Below are 19,094 nucleotides of genomic sequence, written 5' to 3'. Positions count from 1 at the left end.
AGTTAAACAGAGTTGTTTAATTGCAATACCTGCTTAATTAGTACAAAGCTGTTAAGTGGGTATGGTGTCAGTTAGAAATATCTGTCTAGTACATAAGGTGGTACGTTGGTATGGTGTCAGTTAGAAATACATGCCTGATATATAGCTGTTCAGTAAATATGGTGTCTTTTAGGTTACCTGCCTAGTACATAGCTGTTAAGTTGGTATGGTGTCAGTAAGGTATACCTACCTAGAACATAACTGTTAAGTTGGTATGTTGTCAGTTAGGAATACCTACCTAGTACAGAGCTGTTAAGTTGGTATGGTGTCAGTTAGGAATTCCTACCTAGTACATAGCTGTTAAGTTGGTATGGTGTCAGTTAGGAATAACTATCTAGTACATAACTGTTAAGTTGGTATGTTGTCAGTAAGGAATACCTACCTAGTACATAACTGTTAAGTTGGTATGGTGTCAGTTAGGAATACCTCCCTAGTACATAACTGTTAAGTTGGTATGGTGTCAGTTAGGAATACCTCCCTAGTACATAACTGTTAAGTTGGTATGGTGTCAGTTAGGAATACCTCCCTAGTACATAACTGTTAAGTTGGTATGGTGTCAGTTAGGAATACCTCCCTAGTACATAACTGTTAAGTTGGTATGGTGTCAGTAAGGAATATCTGTCTAGTACATAGCTGTTAAGTTGGTATGGTGACAGTAAGGTATACCTACCTAATACAGAGCTGTTAAGTTGGTATGGTGTCAGTAAGGAATACCTACCTAGTACAGAGCTGTTAAGTTGGTATGTTGTCAGTAAGGAATACCTGTCTAGTCCATATCTGTTAAGTTGGTATGGTGTCAGTAAGGAATATCTGTCTAGTACATAGCTGTTAAGTTGGTATGGTGTCACTTAGGAATAACTATCTAGTACATAACTGTTAAGTTGGTATGTTGTCAGTTAGGAATACCTACCTAGTACATAACTATTAAGTTGGTATGGTGTCAGTAAGGAATACCTACGTAGTACATAGCTGTTAAGTTGGTATGGCGTTAGGTAGGAATACCTGCCTAGTACATAGCTGTTAAGTTGGTATGGCGTTAGGTAGGAATACCTGCCTAGTTCATAGCTTTAGGTTAGGATACTTTTTAATGCACATTTCGGGTTAGTCATTTGTGCTTTACAATTAGTCATACAAACCTACGTCAACATTACCATTTTCAAAGATAAAGGCCAACCCCAAATGATTCTTTGATATTAATTTGATAAATGTTATCTAATGTTGTCTTTGATTTGTAAACTGTGCGGTGTAAAAGCTGACGAAAACGTGACACGGTTCAATCGGAATATGTGATTACCTGCCGTGTTTTAGAATGGCCCTATTCTCACACCGAACAAAGAACCGGCCCAAATGGATGTGTATTAATTCATTGTGTTCCGCTGATTCATTTGTTGAAATATTTGTCTGTTGGCTTAATATTGACATTTGAGATCGAAGTCTGAAATCTATACACGGTCCATTGCCAGTGACATGACTCATATCATTCCAACCTTAGCTGATATAATGGCTGCGAAGATGAGAAGAAGTTAAATTAGAGACACCTTGGGTACAATATTGGAACAAATCGAAACATTTGTCCATGAAAAAAGCCTAGAGAAACTAAGGAAACTTAGACCCCGCATATTTTAATAAACCGCATTTCGAAAAAAGATATTCTGGAATATACACAAGACAACGTTTAGTGTACAAAACAATGACTAAGCCAATGTTACAACAGATGCCTTTACCTGAGCTGTACTGTTTAAATTGCAAGGGTTTGAGATAATTCCTACTATGTAAATGTTAGCAGTAGGTGAGTTTGCAATGATGAAAACTTACTATATTTAAATGTATTTGTTTTTAAAAAGATTAATGTTGTAAGGCCATTTGTTTACCGATAATGACTAAAATCCTTGACCTCTAGCTTTGCAAACTTAATAAAACCACTGCTTGTATGAATATGGAAGACAGTAGTAAATAACCCCGTGCAAAATTCAATTTCCAACTTTCCCGAAACTACATGAAGCTCAACATTTCATGTCACCATAATGAAATTCACGACAGAGTTCTCCCATTTGGTTGACCTTAACGGATATTAGATTTTAAGGACAATTAATTATCTAGAATTTTACAATCCGAATATTTATAAAGTCCTTTTTTCTGCTCATTTCTTCTGAACTATAAGTTGATATAATTTCCTTTTAACATCTTGAGAGAATCATAATCACCTGGACACAAGTGATATGCGATATTGTCCTGACGACATCCTTATTTTTAGAAACATCAGGCATCTTGTATAACCTCACTTTGCGTTTGGATTACGGGAACAGCAAAATATAATTTACTTTTATATTTTCCCTCATTATATTCGTCCGAATATAGATCAATTAAATTCAAATGATAACACAAGACATAAATGGGATTATAGCTCGTTGCTCATTCGAAAGTTTGGATTATGGGAACAACAAAATATTATTTGATTAGATGATTTCCTTCTATTGTTATGCCGTACCAAAGATTTTTAAGAAATCCCGTACCACAGCATTGGAAAACTTTTTTTCCAAACTTAATGTAGCTTTCATGAATCATTTCTTAAGGTAGAAAACGATACGATAGTAACTTATGAAAAAAAATACAACATAAAAAAAAAAAAAAAGGAAAAACTATCAACAGTGTTTCGAGCGTGAACAATGAAACGAGGCCAGACCAGGACTCGAACTCTGAACATCAGATAGTTATACTGTCGCTCCAACCAACTGTGCTACCTGGTCAGCAGTGATTCATTGGTTCCAGTCCCATTACAACTATAGTCAAAGAGAAATGAAAGGGATGATACTGTTTGTACGAAAATCCACAGTGGAATTCCTCTGTGTTAATTGCCACCTACGTGACAGGAATCTTGAATTTCCCACTTTAGCCTAGGCATACTGACGTCATAAAAGCTTCCATTTATTTCACTTCCATTAGCGATATTAACGTTATTGTATTGAGATAAATCAATATGGTTACGCCCGTCAGAAATATGACTCCTTTCTTTCCGGTCGATATATATAACGAACTTATTCTAACCGGAACGAACATAAAATATCAACTAACTATTTGTAAACACGACTGATCTTTATCAATACCAATATAATACATCATACGTCACGTTCCACTAAGTACCCATCCTGATGACTGTATGTCAATTATCATTTATAAAAAATGTACTGATGAAGACAACGGCAAGTTTAAATCACGCGCTGGTGAAATACTAGGTCACCCGGTTTGTTAATACTCTTAATCAAAAGTCAGATCGTTCAGTATTAATTGGTCCCGCTTGTAAGCTTAATCAAACAATATGACAATTAATGAAATCTAATTAAGACTTTTAATTGTTTCAACTGAATAACCATACAATTAAATAAACGACAATAATCAACGTTAGATTTTAATTATGAATTTATTTCTGATTTAAAGTTAAAATTGCTTGACATATTTTCGTTGAATCTGATCGTTTAAGCTGACTTAAACTTGAACTATAGTCTCGAATTTACCCATTATTTTTTCAATTGAGTTGTGTACCCGATGCCCCATGGATGATATTCCTTGACATAAAGCTTTTATAAAAGCCGGTAATGAGAAATAATAACCTGTTTGTTTGCGACCTAGGACATTTAAACAACTCATTCGAAGCGCGTGATTTGTCTTACCGATCAATCTAGTTAAACATCAGGGTCCGTAGTTTTGAAAACCGTTCTGCTGGAACTTAAACATAAGCTTCGTGCCCAAGACAATGCTCCTAAGTGATAAATTTCACATATTGTTTATTTTTTTTACATATTGGGTAGTTTTCACATATTGGGTTGTTTCACATATTGGGTTGTTTTCACATATTGGGTTGTTTTCACATATTGGGTTGTTTCACATATTGGGTTGTTTTCGCATATTGAGTTGTTTCATATATTGGGTTGTTTTCACATATTGGGCTATTTTCATATATTGGGTTGTTTTCACATATTGATTTGTTTTCACATATTGGGTTGTTTTCAAATATTGGGTTGTTTTCGTAAATTATTTTGTTTTCACATATTGGGTTGTTTTCGTAAATTTGGTTGTTTTCACATATTGGGTAGTTTTCACATATTGGGTTGTTTTCACATATTGGGTTGCTTTCGTAAATTGGGTTGTTTTCACATATTGGGTTGTTTTCACATATTGGGTTTGTTTTCACATATTGGGCTGTTTTCACATATTGGGTTGTTTCACATATTGGGTTGTTTTCGCATATTGGGTTGTTTCATATATTGGGTTGTTTTCACATATTGGGTTATTTTCATATATTGGGTTGTTTTCACAAATTGGGTTGTTTTCACATATTGTGTTGTTTTCACATATTGAGTAGTTTTCACATATTGGGTTATTGTCATATATTGGGTTGTTTCACATATTCGGTTGTTTTCGCATATTGAGTTGTTTCATATATTGGGTTGGTTTCACATATTGGGTTGCTTTCGTAAATTGGGTTGTTTTCTCATATTGGGTTGTTTCACATATTCGGTTGTTTTCGCATATTGGGTTGTTTCTTATATTGGGTTGTTTTCGCATATCGGGTTGTTTCATATATTTGGTTGTTTTCACATATTGTGTTGTTTTCACATATTGGATTGTTTTCACATATTGGATTGTTTTCACACATTGGGTTATTTTCATATACTGGGTTGTTTTCACATATTGGGTTGTTTTCACATATTGGCACGCTTCACAGCTGTATGGTGCAGTTTCGCATTCTGTATTTATTACCAAAGTACAACCACCTGTGCGCGCGCGCGCGCGCGCGTGTGTGTGTGTGTGTGTGTGTGTGTGTGTTTGGTTAATCTGCCCTCCTATTTATGAATATTTTGGGCAAGAACACAATTTATGAATACAGAATTAATAATGACTTTGAAATCTGTATTTGTGTTGACGATTTGTTTATTTATATTTTTTATGAATACCTGTATGATGCAGTGTCATTACATTTTGACGTACTGGACAACAGGTGTGTTATGTTCATCTTCCATAATCTCGTGACCATTTTTTTTAAAATACCATAGGTGTGTATAAGACAAGTATGGTATAATATGACGTATGAAGTATTTTCAAATGTACATGTAGCTATCAGGATAATCTATATTTCAATGAATTAAAATCATGCCGTACATTTTGTTGGTAAATCTTAATATTATGACGTTTGCTATATAATCAAATAACACTGTCACGATGACACTAATATAGTGCGGACCGTTCATGTACGAATGCATATGTTGATTAAAACTATTTTAATATTATGTAAAAGTCTTTTTCGCGATCCGAAATTTTCATTGAATAGTTAATATTATAAAACTTCGCCGGATCTCTTATTCGTGGTTTCCGTTCACTTGCCTATGACGCAAAGCGTTACGATAAGAAGAAATTAAGGATCTCTGTCCAACTGCACTGTGTTTTTGTATGTACAGTAACCTCCCCTTAATTTCATTATTATATCTGTAGCACACAGGATTAGGCTCGTGGTCTCCGACGTCACATAAGTTAAATTATGTAGTATGATGTATTGATGTCACAAAATATTGCGCTCTTTGAGAATGAAGGCAGAGAAAATCATTCAGAACACTGAATAAGAAAATGAAGACACATGTAACAATAAACACAAATAGTTTTATTCAAACAATTTTTACATATATTAAACAAGAGTCCATACAGGCTTGTATCGCTCACCTACCATCTAATGTTGTTGGTAAATTCCTTTTATCATCTGTGACCTTCAAAGTTAAAATAAAACTTAACGAAATATATGTTAAAACAAACCTGAATGTCCTATGTTCCAGCGTAAGTTTATGTCAAATATCATGGCCCTTGACCTCTCAATGAATCTAAAGCATTTTTTTTTTATTTTTTTTTAAAATTTCGCTTTATGTAACAAAGGTCATTATTTTCTTTCAATGCCTCCGCTAGGAGTCGAACCAGGGACCTCTGGCTTACTTGTCTTACGAACTACCGAATGAGCTAAGAAATAATATCCCTAGCCGAGTCGGTAGGAAGCGGCTGGTATTTTACCAGAATGACATACTCCCCTCCAGGAAAGAACTCGTCACGAGTTTTCCAGGGTTCAAAGTGATTCCCTTGCAAGTATCGTCCCTACGTGGGCGCCAATGTAAGAGAGGTAATTATTTTTTCAATGCCTCCGGTAGAAGTCGAAACCGGGACCTCTGGCTTACCAGTCCTATGCTCTACCGAATGAGCTAAAGAGACAATCTCCCTAGCCGAGTCGGTAGGAAGTGGCTAGAGTTTTACCAGGGTGACATATATTTCACCTATGTGATCAAGAAAGTTGATCTAGATCATTGACTTGAACAAATGCGATATTCCAGCATGATACAGGCATAATCCAATCACAAAAGGCCTGTTTGCTATTCAGTCGGAGTCATTTAAAGAGGCAAATGACCTCGGACTGACGGACGCCAAACGGACAGACAACGGACGCCGTACCATGACATGAACTCTCTTGTCCTTAGACGAGATGGGCTAGCTACGAACACAACAGTACTATAAAAAGTCTACAGTAATACATACTTATATATTGACACATGTCCATGGGATACGTAATCTAGAAGGTTACTTCAGTGTTATCGTATGCACACATATAACATCACTTATAGGGATCATCGTACCACTGGCAAAACTGTAACAAAGGTTTGGAAACTATTTTTCCTGCATGACTATAGATTTGATCGATTATTTCTGTAAAGAAAAGCATACCTTGCGAGACTTTTACGTCAAATAACAACGATGAAATAAACAAAATATAATCAACAATAATATTTTAGGTATAAAAAAAGATCAGCAGGGATTCGAACACTGCACTTCAGATTGATATACACTGTACTACCACTGTAACCGGTCATAGAAAGAAACTTTGCTACAGTTATATCCAACGGAAGTCAAAGGGAGGTTTGCAATATTTTAATATTGAAAGAACACACTGTTCTGTCATTAATAAGCATACACTATTCATCAGTTTAATATTAAACATTAGAATATGCGGAAATTGTGATACTGTCTCCCTACATTGGATTTTCAACTAGGGATGTACTTCCTATTTCCGTTTAGCAATACACTCATATGACCTTAATAGAGCTAATATATATAGAAGCTATTTAACGTGTTTCACTTGTTGGACACAATTTCACCTGATACGTCTATATTTACACGTTTATACCCAGAATGCTGAAAACTGTACAATACATGTTTGGGGTAATATTTCAATACATACAAAATAATATCAATTCATTTAAAAATGATGCATATCAATTAAACACTCATTTTCCTTAAGGGACCAATGTCATCTAATGCTTCCATTATGACGTCATACTGATGATGACGTCAATACCAAGGTCATGTGACCGCAATGCATTTAAAGTTATCGCCAACTGGTTTTACAGTGTTTACAGTCTAGTATGTTTTGACAGATGGATACTGTGTAGTTGTTAATTTTGGTGGGGGATTAATTTTCGCCATTGTCCCGATCAGAATGAGTTTGCAGTGATTCAATTATTGCGGTCAAGCGAATACTTTTGTATTTGAGCGATGGGAATTATTTTACAAATATTTTGTCAAAATAAAAAATAAAATGATTTTGAAGTATTGGTTTTTATTTATTATTCGACAGCAAAAATGAATCAGGCCTTTTCTTTTTATCTTGGTTTATGCATGGCATACATTTTCGCTGTGTGTTTAATTCCGCACTATCTTTGGTTACCGCAAATCAAGCGAAATTAAATCGCCCGCAAAAATTGCCGACAACACAGTAAGATGTTAACCGCCGTATTTTCACACCGTTAAATTGTTTGGTTTGGTTTGGTTTGGTTTAGTATTGTTTAACGTCCTATCAACAGCTATGGTCATTTAAGGACAGCCTCCCCTGTGAGCAAGTGATGCATGCGTGTAGTGTATGCGTGTGTGTTTGGGAGGCTACGATATGTTCGCGTTAAATTGTCTTTTGTTGAAATTGCAACGACGAGTTTTTTTACTTGTCTTCCAGATAAATCAATTTTATCAATTGCGCAGGAAATATTTCTGTCATCACATGTTTGGCATATTGGAATAAAAACAAATGAGACAAAATATATATGTTTGAATATAAAAATGTCCTACATAAGTCAAACATATATTGACCTAAAACTAATATAAACATACAAAAAGAGATTTTTCACACCATCGATTGCAATATTGACTTAAAATGTGTCATTTGAAATGAGTATCAAGAAAACAACCAGTATCATTCGAATTTATCGTTCGTTGTTATACGCCTCAATTTTTGACAAATTAGTTTCCAAGCTTTTCTTGAATTAATAATTTATCATTTATCATTAGCTGACGAAGCATTGAGGTTAATGCCTTAGCTTCAGACGTAATACCGCACGAGGAACCAAATAGACGCAATGACGATCATCAAAAAAGAAACAACGAACAACGAAACGTCAATGAGTGTCATGACGTCACTCTTAGAGACACTCAGCGAATCGTCAGGGTTTTCCTTCCTTCCCTCCTTTTCCTCGTTTTCGTTGACGTCTTGGACATTTTCAGATTTGTTGTAGCTAATTTTGTTCCCCCTGCGTTTAAAGCATCGAGTCAACCGCCTCAACCATCTTGGAAATTTGCTAACGTCAGAAAGAGCTTCACACCGAAGTGTAAATATGGTGAGCAAAATCAGCAGACTGCTGTATATTAACGCCATCAGCAAGAAGTACGACATCCCAGCCATGTTTTCTGATACTTTAGGAAGGTTGTCTCCGATGAGCGTCATGTACACCGCCAGTGACAGGAACATGGTGATTGTGTAGGATATTCTCTCCCCGGAACTTGACGGCAGGAGGAACACGAAGGGATTGAGGAAGCACAAAAGGAAAACCGGTATGGTCATTGATATGATGAAGTACATCGATCTTCGTGTCATGTGAATTGTGAACGCGGTGGTTTGGGAAGGAGATCCGAACCCCATGTATTTATACACGGAGGTTTTGTCTATTTTCCATTCTCCATTGGGAGTGAAATATTCTAAACTGATTTCCTGAGCAGCGGAAGTAAGTTCGACTTCAGTCGGATTTAAACCCCATAATAATACAAGCATCTCGCATAGTTGGGAATCTACAGGAAATCTCGTCATATCCACGGAGCAGCTCGATTTTAGTAACTTACCAGGGAAAACTGAGCAGGTACCGTTATAATCCAGCCGTACATCGAATTCTGCGTGTCCGAACTGCTCCAGATCATCGGCAGAAGTAATCATGTAAAGTTTTGGCTTCCAAACTCTTGAAGAATTAATAAGAATATCTTCTAAACCGTTGTAGTCGGCAGGATTCCATTTCAATCGGTAGTCTGTCCAAGTAATTCCCATACCAGCACTCAATGTGATGACGCCGGCCACCTCGTCAAAGTCTAAAATGGAGAGTAAAAACATCCAGGAATTTACGACGACTGTCTCATTGAAGTTATACGCCGGTCGAACCTCGTTCGTGTAGTTGGCGAACAGAGTGTCAGTAAGTCTGATCCAGTCGTCCATCGTTCCCTTACTTCCCAGCACCGGTTGTCCGACGATGAACACCAGCAGGAAGAAAACCAAGGGGTTCCGCATGGTATCCAGGATGTTAAGCTGTGTGGAATAGAATTCAATGTAAAGATTTAAACAGTTGCGTAATAATAAACTCCTCTGATTGTTGATATTATTCAATTATAGCCATTGGCTGAGGTCGATACCTGGATTTATTAACCCGAGAAAAGATATATTAACCGAGAATACAGTCTGAGGTCAATATATCTTTTCTCGGGTTGATTAATCCAGGTATTGACAGAAGTTAAAGGCTACAATTGTTTTATTATTCTACAAAACAGTAATGTAAGCAATCTGAAAACCCCCCCACAAAAAAAGCTTCGGAAGTGGGACGGTGCATTATTTGGAGACACGTCATAATTCTATTTTTTTAACACCCAGTCCTTCAACAAAAATCTTGCGCTCCAAGTCAATATCGTTTTTTATCGGTGGACACGTGATGCACTCCTGGCCAATCACTTGTCGGGAATAATATGACAAAATAATAAGACGTAGTATGAATTCCATAAAGGGATATTGACCGAGGCGGTGTCAAGGCTAATTTCGTTGTTTTCATGTATATAACACATCGTACCTGCCATCAAATTATACATTTTATGCTAAACAATGGATTAAACAAAACATCATCTTAAAATCTGTATGATTAGATAGATTCAATGCAAGGCTCCACTGTCAGGTTTTATTGTAAGTTTCAAATCGTAGAACCCGACAAAGAACTGTCATGCTAACCAATACAATATATATATATCAGTCAAAAATTACCAAATACAGTGTATATAATATGCCGTTCAAATATTGATATATCAAACAACTGATAATTAATGGAAACGATATTCCGTCTTTTCGTGTTGCAGAGTTATCTTATTATTGATTGTTACGTCATTGGTTTGTGTGAGAAAATTACGTCGTATTCTCAAAAATTGATGACGTTACTCTCATAAACAAATGACGTAACAATCAATACCTGCTCACAAAAGCAGATAACTCTGCAATACGCAAACGGAGTAGGGGATCCCCTAAAACCTATGTGTAGAAATACCTTCAAACTTCGAAAAAGAGAAGGAATATAAAATAAAGATTCTATTTTCGTCTAATTGTCGGTTATTTATTAACGTCATGCATAATTCTTACGGGTTTTGAACGTTGTAGTGTTTATGCGCCATTTTCTTTGGTGGACTACGTAATATATCAACAATCCCAATGTGTTAATCAGGCACCTCTATTAGATTCATTTCACAGATTGGTTCTATTATAACTATTGAAGTCGAACGCTATATACAACGGTCGTTTTGATTAGTTCTCCCTGTGACAATAAATCAGGAAGCACCAATCACAGTTGTTGTCTTATCGAGAGGAGCTATGTCCTAGTTTTTGGCTTTAAAGATGATTCCATAACGCACACTGTTATGTTACCTTTGTTATGATAGCGACATTACGCTGTGCCCATCCATCACGCCGTAACGATCACCGAAGTACTTATCGTTGTGTATTCACCGACGAATAGCATTGTTGATTTTACAGGACAACGGACGAAATTACGCAAAGATGACACGTTCCGATCGTTATAGTTAACATAGAGATGAAACGTTATGAAAACTTTTGGAAATTGTTCATCCCATATATGACAATGACACCACAGACAATGGGGTCAGATCAAAGAACGCGCAGAATAAATATTTACCACGGTGTACGTCAATTTGGCGCTTTACGTCATACAGGTTACGCCTATTTATGGTCAAAAGATAAAATGTACGTAACTTTGGAATTTGCATCATCATCATTGAAGCAGAACTGATTTGTCAATATAACGGCTCGATGTTTGTATGTTTTTACTGAAAGTTCCATTTCTATGTAACGTTACAAAATTTTCAATACTGTCTATTTCCGTTTTATATATAACTCCATGAAATATATGGTGTATTTGTTGTGCTATAGTAACGTTTGTGTCCGAGGTTTTGGTATTCAATGTCTACATCATACCTATAATGAATCCGCCATGTTCGTTTGAAGTGTCCTAATCTATCAACTGTACATAGTGATACCGAATCTGTCTCACAAACCCCTTTTCAGAGCTAGCTCCTGTCTTAAGATACCAACCGTGTTTGCTACGTATGTATTTCACAAACTGCTCACTTTTTCAATGAATGAAAGTTTGATTGAGCTTTCTCTAGTAGTCTATGTACAGGATCGAATGGTATTTTATAACAACACTGCCCGGAATTCTATTGCTTATTCGTGATCTATCATGACACATATGAAAATATATTGCAATGTGAAACAGAATAAAACAGTACAAAGGTTACTAGTTGGAGAGACAACTCAAAAAGCTACAACTATTTTTTTGTGACAAATTATTCTCACGTCTCAGTTTTCCTTTTTACATACCGCCGACCCTCCCCTTCTCCTTTTTACATACCGCCGACCCTCCCCTTCCCCTTTTTACATACCGCCGACCCTCCCCTTTCTCCTTTTTACATACCACCAACCCTCCCCTTTCTCATTTTTACATACCGCAGACCCTCCCCTTTCTCATTTTTACATACCACCAACCCCCCCCTTTCTCATTTTTACATACCGCCGACCCTCCCTTTCTCCTTTTTACATATCGCCGACCCTCCCCTTCTCCTTTTTACATACCGCAGACCCTTTCCTATCTCCTTTTTACATCCCGCCGACCCCCCCCCCCTTCTCCTTTTTACATACCGCCGCCCCTCCCCTTCTCCTTTTTATATACCGCCGGCCCTCCCCTTCTCCTTTTTATATACCGCCGGCCCTCCCCTTCTCCTTTTTATATACCGCCCACCCCCCCCTTCTCCTTTTTATATACCGCCGACCCTCCCCTTCTCCTTTTTATATCCCGCCGACCCTCCCCTTCCCCTTTTTATATACCGCCGACCCTCCCCTTCTCCTTTTCACATACCGCCGACCCTTTCCTTTCTCCTTTTTACATACCGCCGACCCCCCCCTTCTCCTTTTTACATACCACCGCCCCTCCCCCTTCTCCTTTTAACATACCACCCACCCTCCCCTTTCTCATTTTTACATACCACCAACCCTCCCCTTTCTCTTTTTTACATACCGCCGCCCCTCCCCTTTCTCCTTTTTACATACCGCCGTTCCTCCCCCTTCTCCTTTTTACATACCGCCAACCCTCCCCCTTCTCCTTTTTACATACCGCCGTCCCTCCCCTTTCTCCTTTTTACATACCGCCGTCCCTCCCCTTTCTCCTTTTTACATACCGCCGCCCCCCCCCTTCTCCTTTTTACATACCACCGACCCTCCCCCTTCTCCTTTTAACATACCACCGACCCTCCCCTTTCTCATTTTTACATACCACCAACCCTCCCCTTTCTCGTTTTTACATACCGCCGACCCTCCCCTTTCTCATTTTTACATACCACCACCCCTCCCCTTTCTCATTTTTACATACCGCCGACACTCCCTTTCTCCTTTTTGCATATCGCCGACCCTCCCCTTCTCCTTTTTACATACAACCTACCCTCCCCCTTCTCCTTTTTACATACCGCCGACCCTCCCCCTTCTCATTTTTACATATCGCCGACCCTCCCTCCTTTTCCTTTTTACATACAGTCGACCCTCCTCCCTTCTCTTTTTACATACCGCCAACAATCCCAAATTTTCACATAGACATTGGGTTCATTTCCATCCTTTTTTTTTGGCCAAAACTCATAATAAATATAAATACAGCTTAATATTATTTTGGTTTATATTTTATAGATACGACTCTAGAAAAGTAGTTTTATTTTTTTAAATGTTCTTTGGTTATACAATGTTATGTCACTCTAGCAGTAATAAGTTAGGGAAGTGTGGTAAATGTTATTCTATCAGGATTTTTTTTATTATTCATATTGGATATTGAGATGTTTGTTAAAAATATTAAAAGGGTATGCAATACATTAACTGGGTTGTATTTTGTACATTACAAGAAAAACAAAACTTAAAAAAATCGATATCGAAAAAAATAACGCATGACGTAAGACTCTGTGCAAGAAGGAAACTCTGTACCATGACGATGTGGGTAGGTGTACAAATCAATTTATTTGTCTTAATCTTCAAAAAAATTACATTTTCTTCGATTCCTCCGTTTCTTTGTTAAGTATTTTGAATGCATACACTGTCCTTTTTTTGAAGTGTCATTCGTTTCGATTCCTGTACATTTTTGTTAGGGCACTTTGAAGGCATATCCTTTCGTTATGCATACATCAGGACACTATATAGAACTTATTAAGTAACATGAATTAATTACATAAAACTGAATAGAAGTTTAATATTTACACAAAAACAATAATGGTTAAATTAATTATTAACATTCATTGCGGTGTTTTTAAATTAGCGTGAGTATTTGTATTGTGATTGGAATAGCGTGAGGTCCCTTAACAAGAGTCCCAGCTACTTTTGTTAAACGACTGTAATCTATATCGACATTTTTCTCTTGAATAATTACTACAAAATGATGGCATTTTTATTTATTGATACAGTATTTGGCCCTATCGAGTCTAATTTCAATAGGGACATGTGTATATGGAAATTGATTCATGACAAATGTCATCAGCGAGATATAATCATACCAGATCATTCAAAACATTACGCCTGAATTTGAATAACATCTTCTGTACCATGATATGTTATCAATGTATTTGAGCAAATAGACGCGATATGTTTCCATAATGATGGCACTGATGAACATTTACATTTCGTATTCGGTCTACAGTGCGTGCAACCACCAGGAGTGATATGACTGTTTTATTAGTGTTGTAAAATGAGAAGACGTGTATATTACAGTAAATTGGGCCACTACTCAAGCGTTCACGTCGTTATAACGCTACCACCAACTCGGTAGTATCACTATTAAGCCATCGTTATCGGATTGTCCTAAAATCGAACTACACTCACCCGGATGTCCCCAATATTCAACTACCATTCAACCGGATGTCTCAAAATTCAACTACCACTCACCCGGGTGTCCTACAATCCGGCCACCAAAACAATAGGTGTCCTTCTATGCAGCCACTACATACCCTGTTATACCCCTATCCAGTTACCCGAATTTCCCACTATACAGTCACTACTTATCTAGTTGCCCCACTATCAAACCCCTACTTACCCGGTGTTCACTGTCAAACCACCACTAATCTGGTTGTCCCACAATCAAACCCCTACTTACCCGGTGTTCACTGTCAAACCACCACTAATCTGGTTGTCCCACTATCAAACCCTTACTTGTTCGGCATTCCCTGTCAAACCACCACTAATCTGGTTGTCCCACTATCAAACCCTTACTTGCTAGGTTTTCCCTGTCAAACCACCACTAATCTGGTTGTCCCACTATCAAACCCCTACTTATCCGGTTTTCCCTGTCAAACCACCACTAATCTGGTTGTCCTACTATCACACCCCTACTTACCCGGCTTTCCCCGTCAATCCACCACTAATCTGGTTGTTTCACTGCCCAACCATCATTAATCCCTCTGCCCAGCCAGTACAAAGCCAAAATGTTCCAATACTTAAACACTATTTATCGAGTTTTCCGAATTTCAAGCCACCACACATGAAATTTTCCCACTACCCATACACCACAAATAAAAATGTCCCACTAGCAAACTACCGATAATTCTACTATCTAACCAATAATTATTTCCTATCTGGACAATGTTTAGGGAACAGATGTATCACTTCTATGCAAAATATCCCTGTCTTACATCTGTTTTAAATCTAGGTAATTCGATTTAGACACCGAGATTAAAGAGAGACAATTGTATAAAACGAACCTGTAACTGTGCTGAATAATGTATACGTACTAAAAAACCGTTTATCAGAAAGACTCGTTTCTACCAATTAGATCTTACAAAAGGCAGTTTCACTATTGTTACGATTCCAAGTTATTTATAAAATAAAGTCATCTTAAGTTTGTAATAATTGCATTTTTGATGGTTTTTAATTAATTAAAAATTTAATAAATTAATAAAATAAATTTCCCAATTCAATCACTAAATATGTATATATATATATTTTTAAACTTGTTAAGATAACGTGACATAAACTCACCTTATAAATCCTCTAGTGACGACCTGGACGGATGGGTGTTAATTGCACAATCCATTCTGAGCGACCATATTAGTAGGCGTTGATTCGACGACCTTCCCAGTCAGTGTTGGGTACGATTGATGAATATGATTATCAGTCAACACATCTCTAATAAATAAACAAACGCGAATCACAATAAATCGACATTGTGACATACAATACCTAGTCCTGCTGTTTATATTCTAGTTCATCAGATATTCAACCTGATTCCTTTACGCTACCGTAATGAAATACCATACTTACTATACACACGAAGAGTGGTTTATTTACACCAATGACGTCCATTCTTTCTAATAGCTGAGTTTGAGTACATACATATGACAGAGATATTAATCCCCAATACAGACAGCTTAGAATGAAGGGTTTCAATACAATAGAAGATCAGAAGAGACACATGAATAGGGCAATCACTCAACCATTTCATACGATAGAAAAGCTGACGATCTGTCAGAACACAAACAAACTTCATAGAGAATTTAAACATCTAGTATGAGGCTAACCTTGTTAATAAGTTCACGAGTCAGGGTCCGTTCGATACGATCATTTAATGATCACCAATCTATCATCTTAACAAAACTATGCACTATTATTGAATTGTGTATTTAATTGTGTATTGAATTGTACACGACTTTAAAATGATCGATACAATGATTTTCAGTATCTCTTAAAAAATCAAGTGTACAATTGGTGAAGTGTTGCGTCGAAAAAAAAACCTGATGATTTCGATCGTGTTAATTATATTTATTCCTGTCGGTAATATACACAGATCTATTGTAACTTTTGAATATTATTTCTTTTACTTATATATGTACAACAATTATGATATAGACGTTGTCAATTAATATTACGTCTAATCGCAGAATCAAACCTATATGTCGTCTTGGTGAAAGGCGAGTGTTCGCCATTTGCTTCGCAAGCCGAACACGCCTAACAAATATTGATTTCGGATCTTTGAAAGTTTTGACTCCTTTTTTGTTTTGTTTAATCAAAATATTACAGTAAGCTTGAATTTTATGTTTTAAACTTATGATAACGTTGTGATATCTTACTTATGAAGTAACGCTAGGCTTTATTTTGTCCTTGTTATTGTGAAGCCCCATTATGTTTTCGTTGCGTGTTGAATCTGTAGTATATTTCATTCATGTATTGTAGGTAGGCAAGTTTAAAACAAACCTTTAACTGTAATCATACATTCCCCTATTAAATCAAAATTTTCAAAACCCAATTAAATAACAGTTTCTATTAAAACCCAATTAAATAACAGTTTCCATTAAAACCCAATTAAATAACAGTTTCCATTAAAAGCTAATTATCTGGTTCATTATAATGACCTTTTGCACAGCGAATCAATATGTTTTAGTAAAAACCTGTTCGGCACGAGAATCATTTAAATCTAAAATAATTGGCAATTAACATAGTATATCGTTCTGGAGTACGACAAAGAACATTTCTGTTCTTTTAGAAAACACAAACATTTGAATAAACTTGCGGACATACACACGGTGCGAAAAAGAACGGGTTATCCTTTGAGAGACTATTTGTTATATATTTTTTCTCTTTTCCTATCAGTGGATAACCTGTCAAATTGTTATTACATCAATCATATAATTAATTTTGTGGAAATCTCATTAAAAGTCGAGTATTTTTTGCTTTGTTAAAATGACCACACACACAGTTAGTCAATTCCACCAAATTAAATGTGACGTATACTCATTAAGTTTGACAGGCACTTTAACAATACGTAAATAAATATTCACTCCATTTTTTTAAAATAAATAATTACGATGAATTGAACATTGTTATGAACAGGTAAATATTGTTCTACTTTACTTCACAAAACCAGTGGATTTAGGTCTGATATTGTGATATATGTATTTTCAGGTTTTATTATTTTTATTTTTGTGTATGCTTGTTTACTGATCTGGAATATTAGTATCATCTGATTTTCCTTCCAAAACCAACATGTTGTAATTAACGATATGTATGAGATCTTCGTTATATAATAATATCGGCAGAGTTCTGTCAATAAGCTGATCGAAATAACAGCCATATTGCATACCTTACACAGCTATATACAGGTATACAATGATCCTAAAGGTAAACAAACAAACAAACCACCGTTCTAGGTCGGAGTAGTGTCTCAGTCGATGACGCGAAATCTCTTCACGGCCCAATATTTAATGTTGATAATATAAGATCGCACATTGGCCGCCTTCACATATAATAGGGATAAGAGGTATCACATGGCAGGCCTCGAATGAGTTATATATTTGTTTTAACTTTAAGCTAATTTGTTCAGAGAAGCGTTGACGGATAATTAAGAAAATATAGGCCGATACCAGCTTGAACGTTCACACATAAAATAGAGTTAAATGAAACATGAACTATTTTACTGGATATCGTATACTTTTGTCTTGTACTATGGTCCAATACATAAAGTGGTATCATTGTCAATGTTTTCATGTCTGTTTCGAACTAGATATTTATATAGCCTACCTAGAGGTTCGAATAGATACAGGTATGCTTGGATGGTCTATGTGAAAATGCAGCTACAGTCATTTAATGATTCTCTCTAAACCTGGTACTTTTATAATGCCATTATTACGGCGTAACAGTTGTTATATTAACTACACTACCGCACTCACTGTACGTCATGTCACTGTCAACTTGTCATAGCATTCACATCACTTAACGTCATGTCATTGTCGTTTTGTCATATTCACTACGTCATTGTACGGCATGTCACTGTCAACTTGTCATAGCCACCACATCACTGTATGTCATGTCATTGACAAGTTTCCATATCAATCACATCACTTTACGTCATGTCATTGTCAATTTGTCATAATAACTACGTCACTATACGTCATGTCACTGTCAACTTGTCATAGCAATCACATCACTTTACGTCATGTCACAGTCAATTTGTCATATTTTTTACGTCATTGTACGTCATGTCACAGTCAATTTGTCATAATCACTACGTCACTGTACGTCATGTCACAGTCAATTTGTCATAATCATTACGTCACTTTACGTCATGTCACAGTCAACTTGTCATAATCACTACGTCACTGTACGTCATGTCACAGTCAATTTGTCATAATCATTACGTCACTGTACGTCATGTCACAGTCAATTTGTCATAATCACTACGTCACTGTACGTCATGTCACAGTCAATTTGTCATAATCACTACGTCACTGTACGTCATGTCACAGTCAATTTGTCATAATCATTACGTCACTTTACGTCATGTCACAGTCAACTTGTCATAATCACTACGTCACTGTACGTCATGTCACAGTCAATTTGTCATAATCATTACGTCACAGTACGTCATGTT

The 19,094-nt window shown here is 36.5% G+C and overlaps 1 protein-coding gene across 1 annotated transcript; it reads right to left on the bottom strand.

The window, feature by feature from the left end:
• Positions 1-7,093: 7,093 nt before the first annotated feature.
• On the bottom strand, positions 7,094-15,965 carry LOC110446096 (acetylcholine receptor subunit alpha-like). The gene is made up of 2 exons (XM_021491062.1): positions 15,710-15,965; positions 7,094-9,685 (listed from the first exon to the last, which is right to left on the bottom strand). The coding sequence occupies exon 2, from the start codon at positions 9,665-9,667 to the stop codon at positions 8,438-8,440; it is 1,230 nt and encodes a 409-aa protein (XP_021346737.1). The 5' UTR covers positions 9,668-9,685; positions 15,710-15,965; the 3' UTR covers positions 7,094-8,437.
• Between the last annotated feature and the right edge of the window lie 3,129 nt (positions 15,966-19,094).

The sequence above is a fragment of the Mizuhopecten yessoensis genome, unplaced genomic scaffold (assembly GCF_002113885.1).
Source record: "Mizuhopecten yessoensis strain PY_sf001 unplaced genomic scaffold, ASM211388v2 scaffold2515, whole genome shotgun sequence".
Lineage (NCBI taxonomy): Eukaryota > Metazoa > Mollusca > Bivalvia > Pectinida > Pectinidae > Mizuhopecten > Mizuhopecten yessoensis.
The sequence above is the reverse complement of the archived record's forward strand: the minus strand, read 5'-3'. Positions and strand labels throughout refer to the sequence as shown.

What these genes read in the sequence shown, in the direction of transcription:
- LOC110446096 (XM_021491062.1), bottom strand. Translation starts at nt 9,667, where the DNA reads ATGCGGAACCCCTTGGTTTTCTTCCTGCTGGTGTTCATCGTCGGACAA.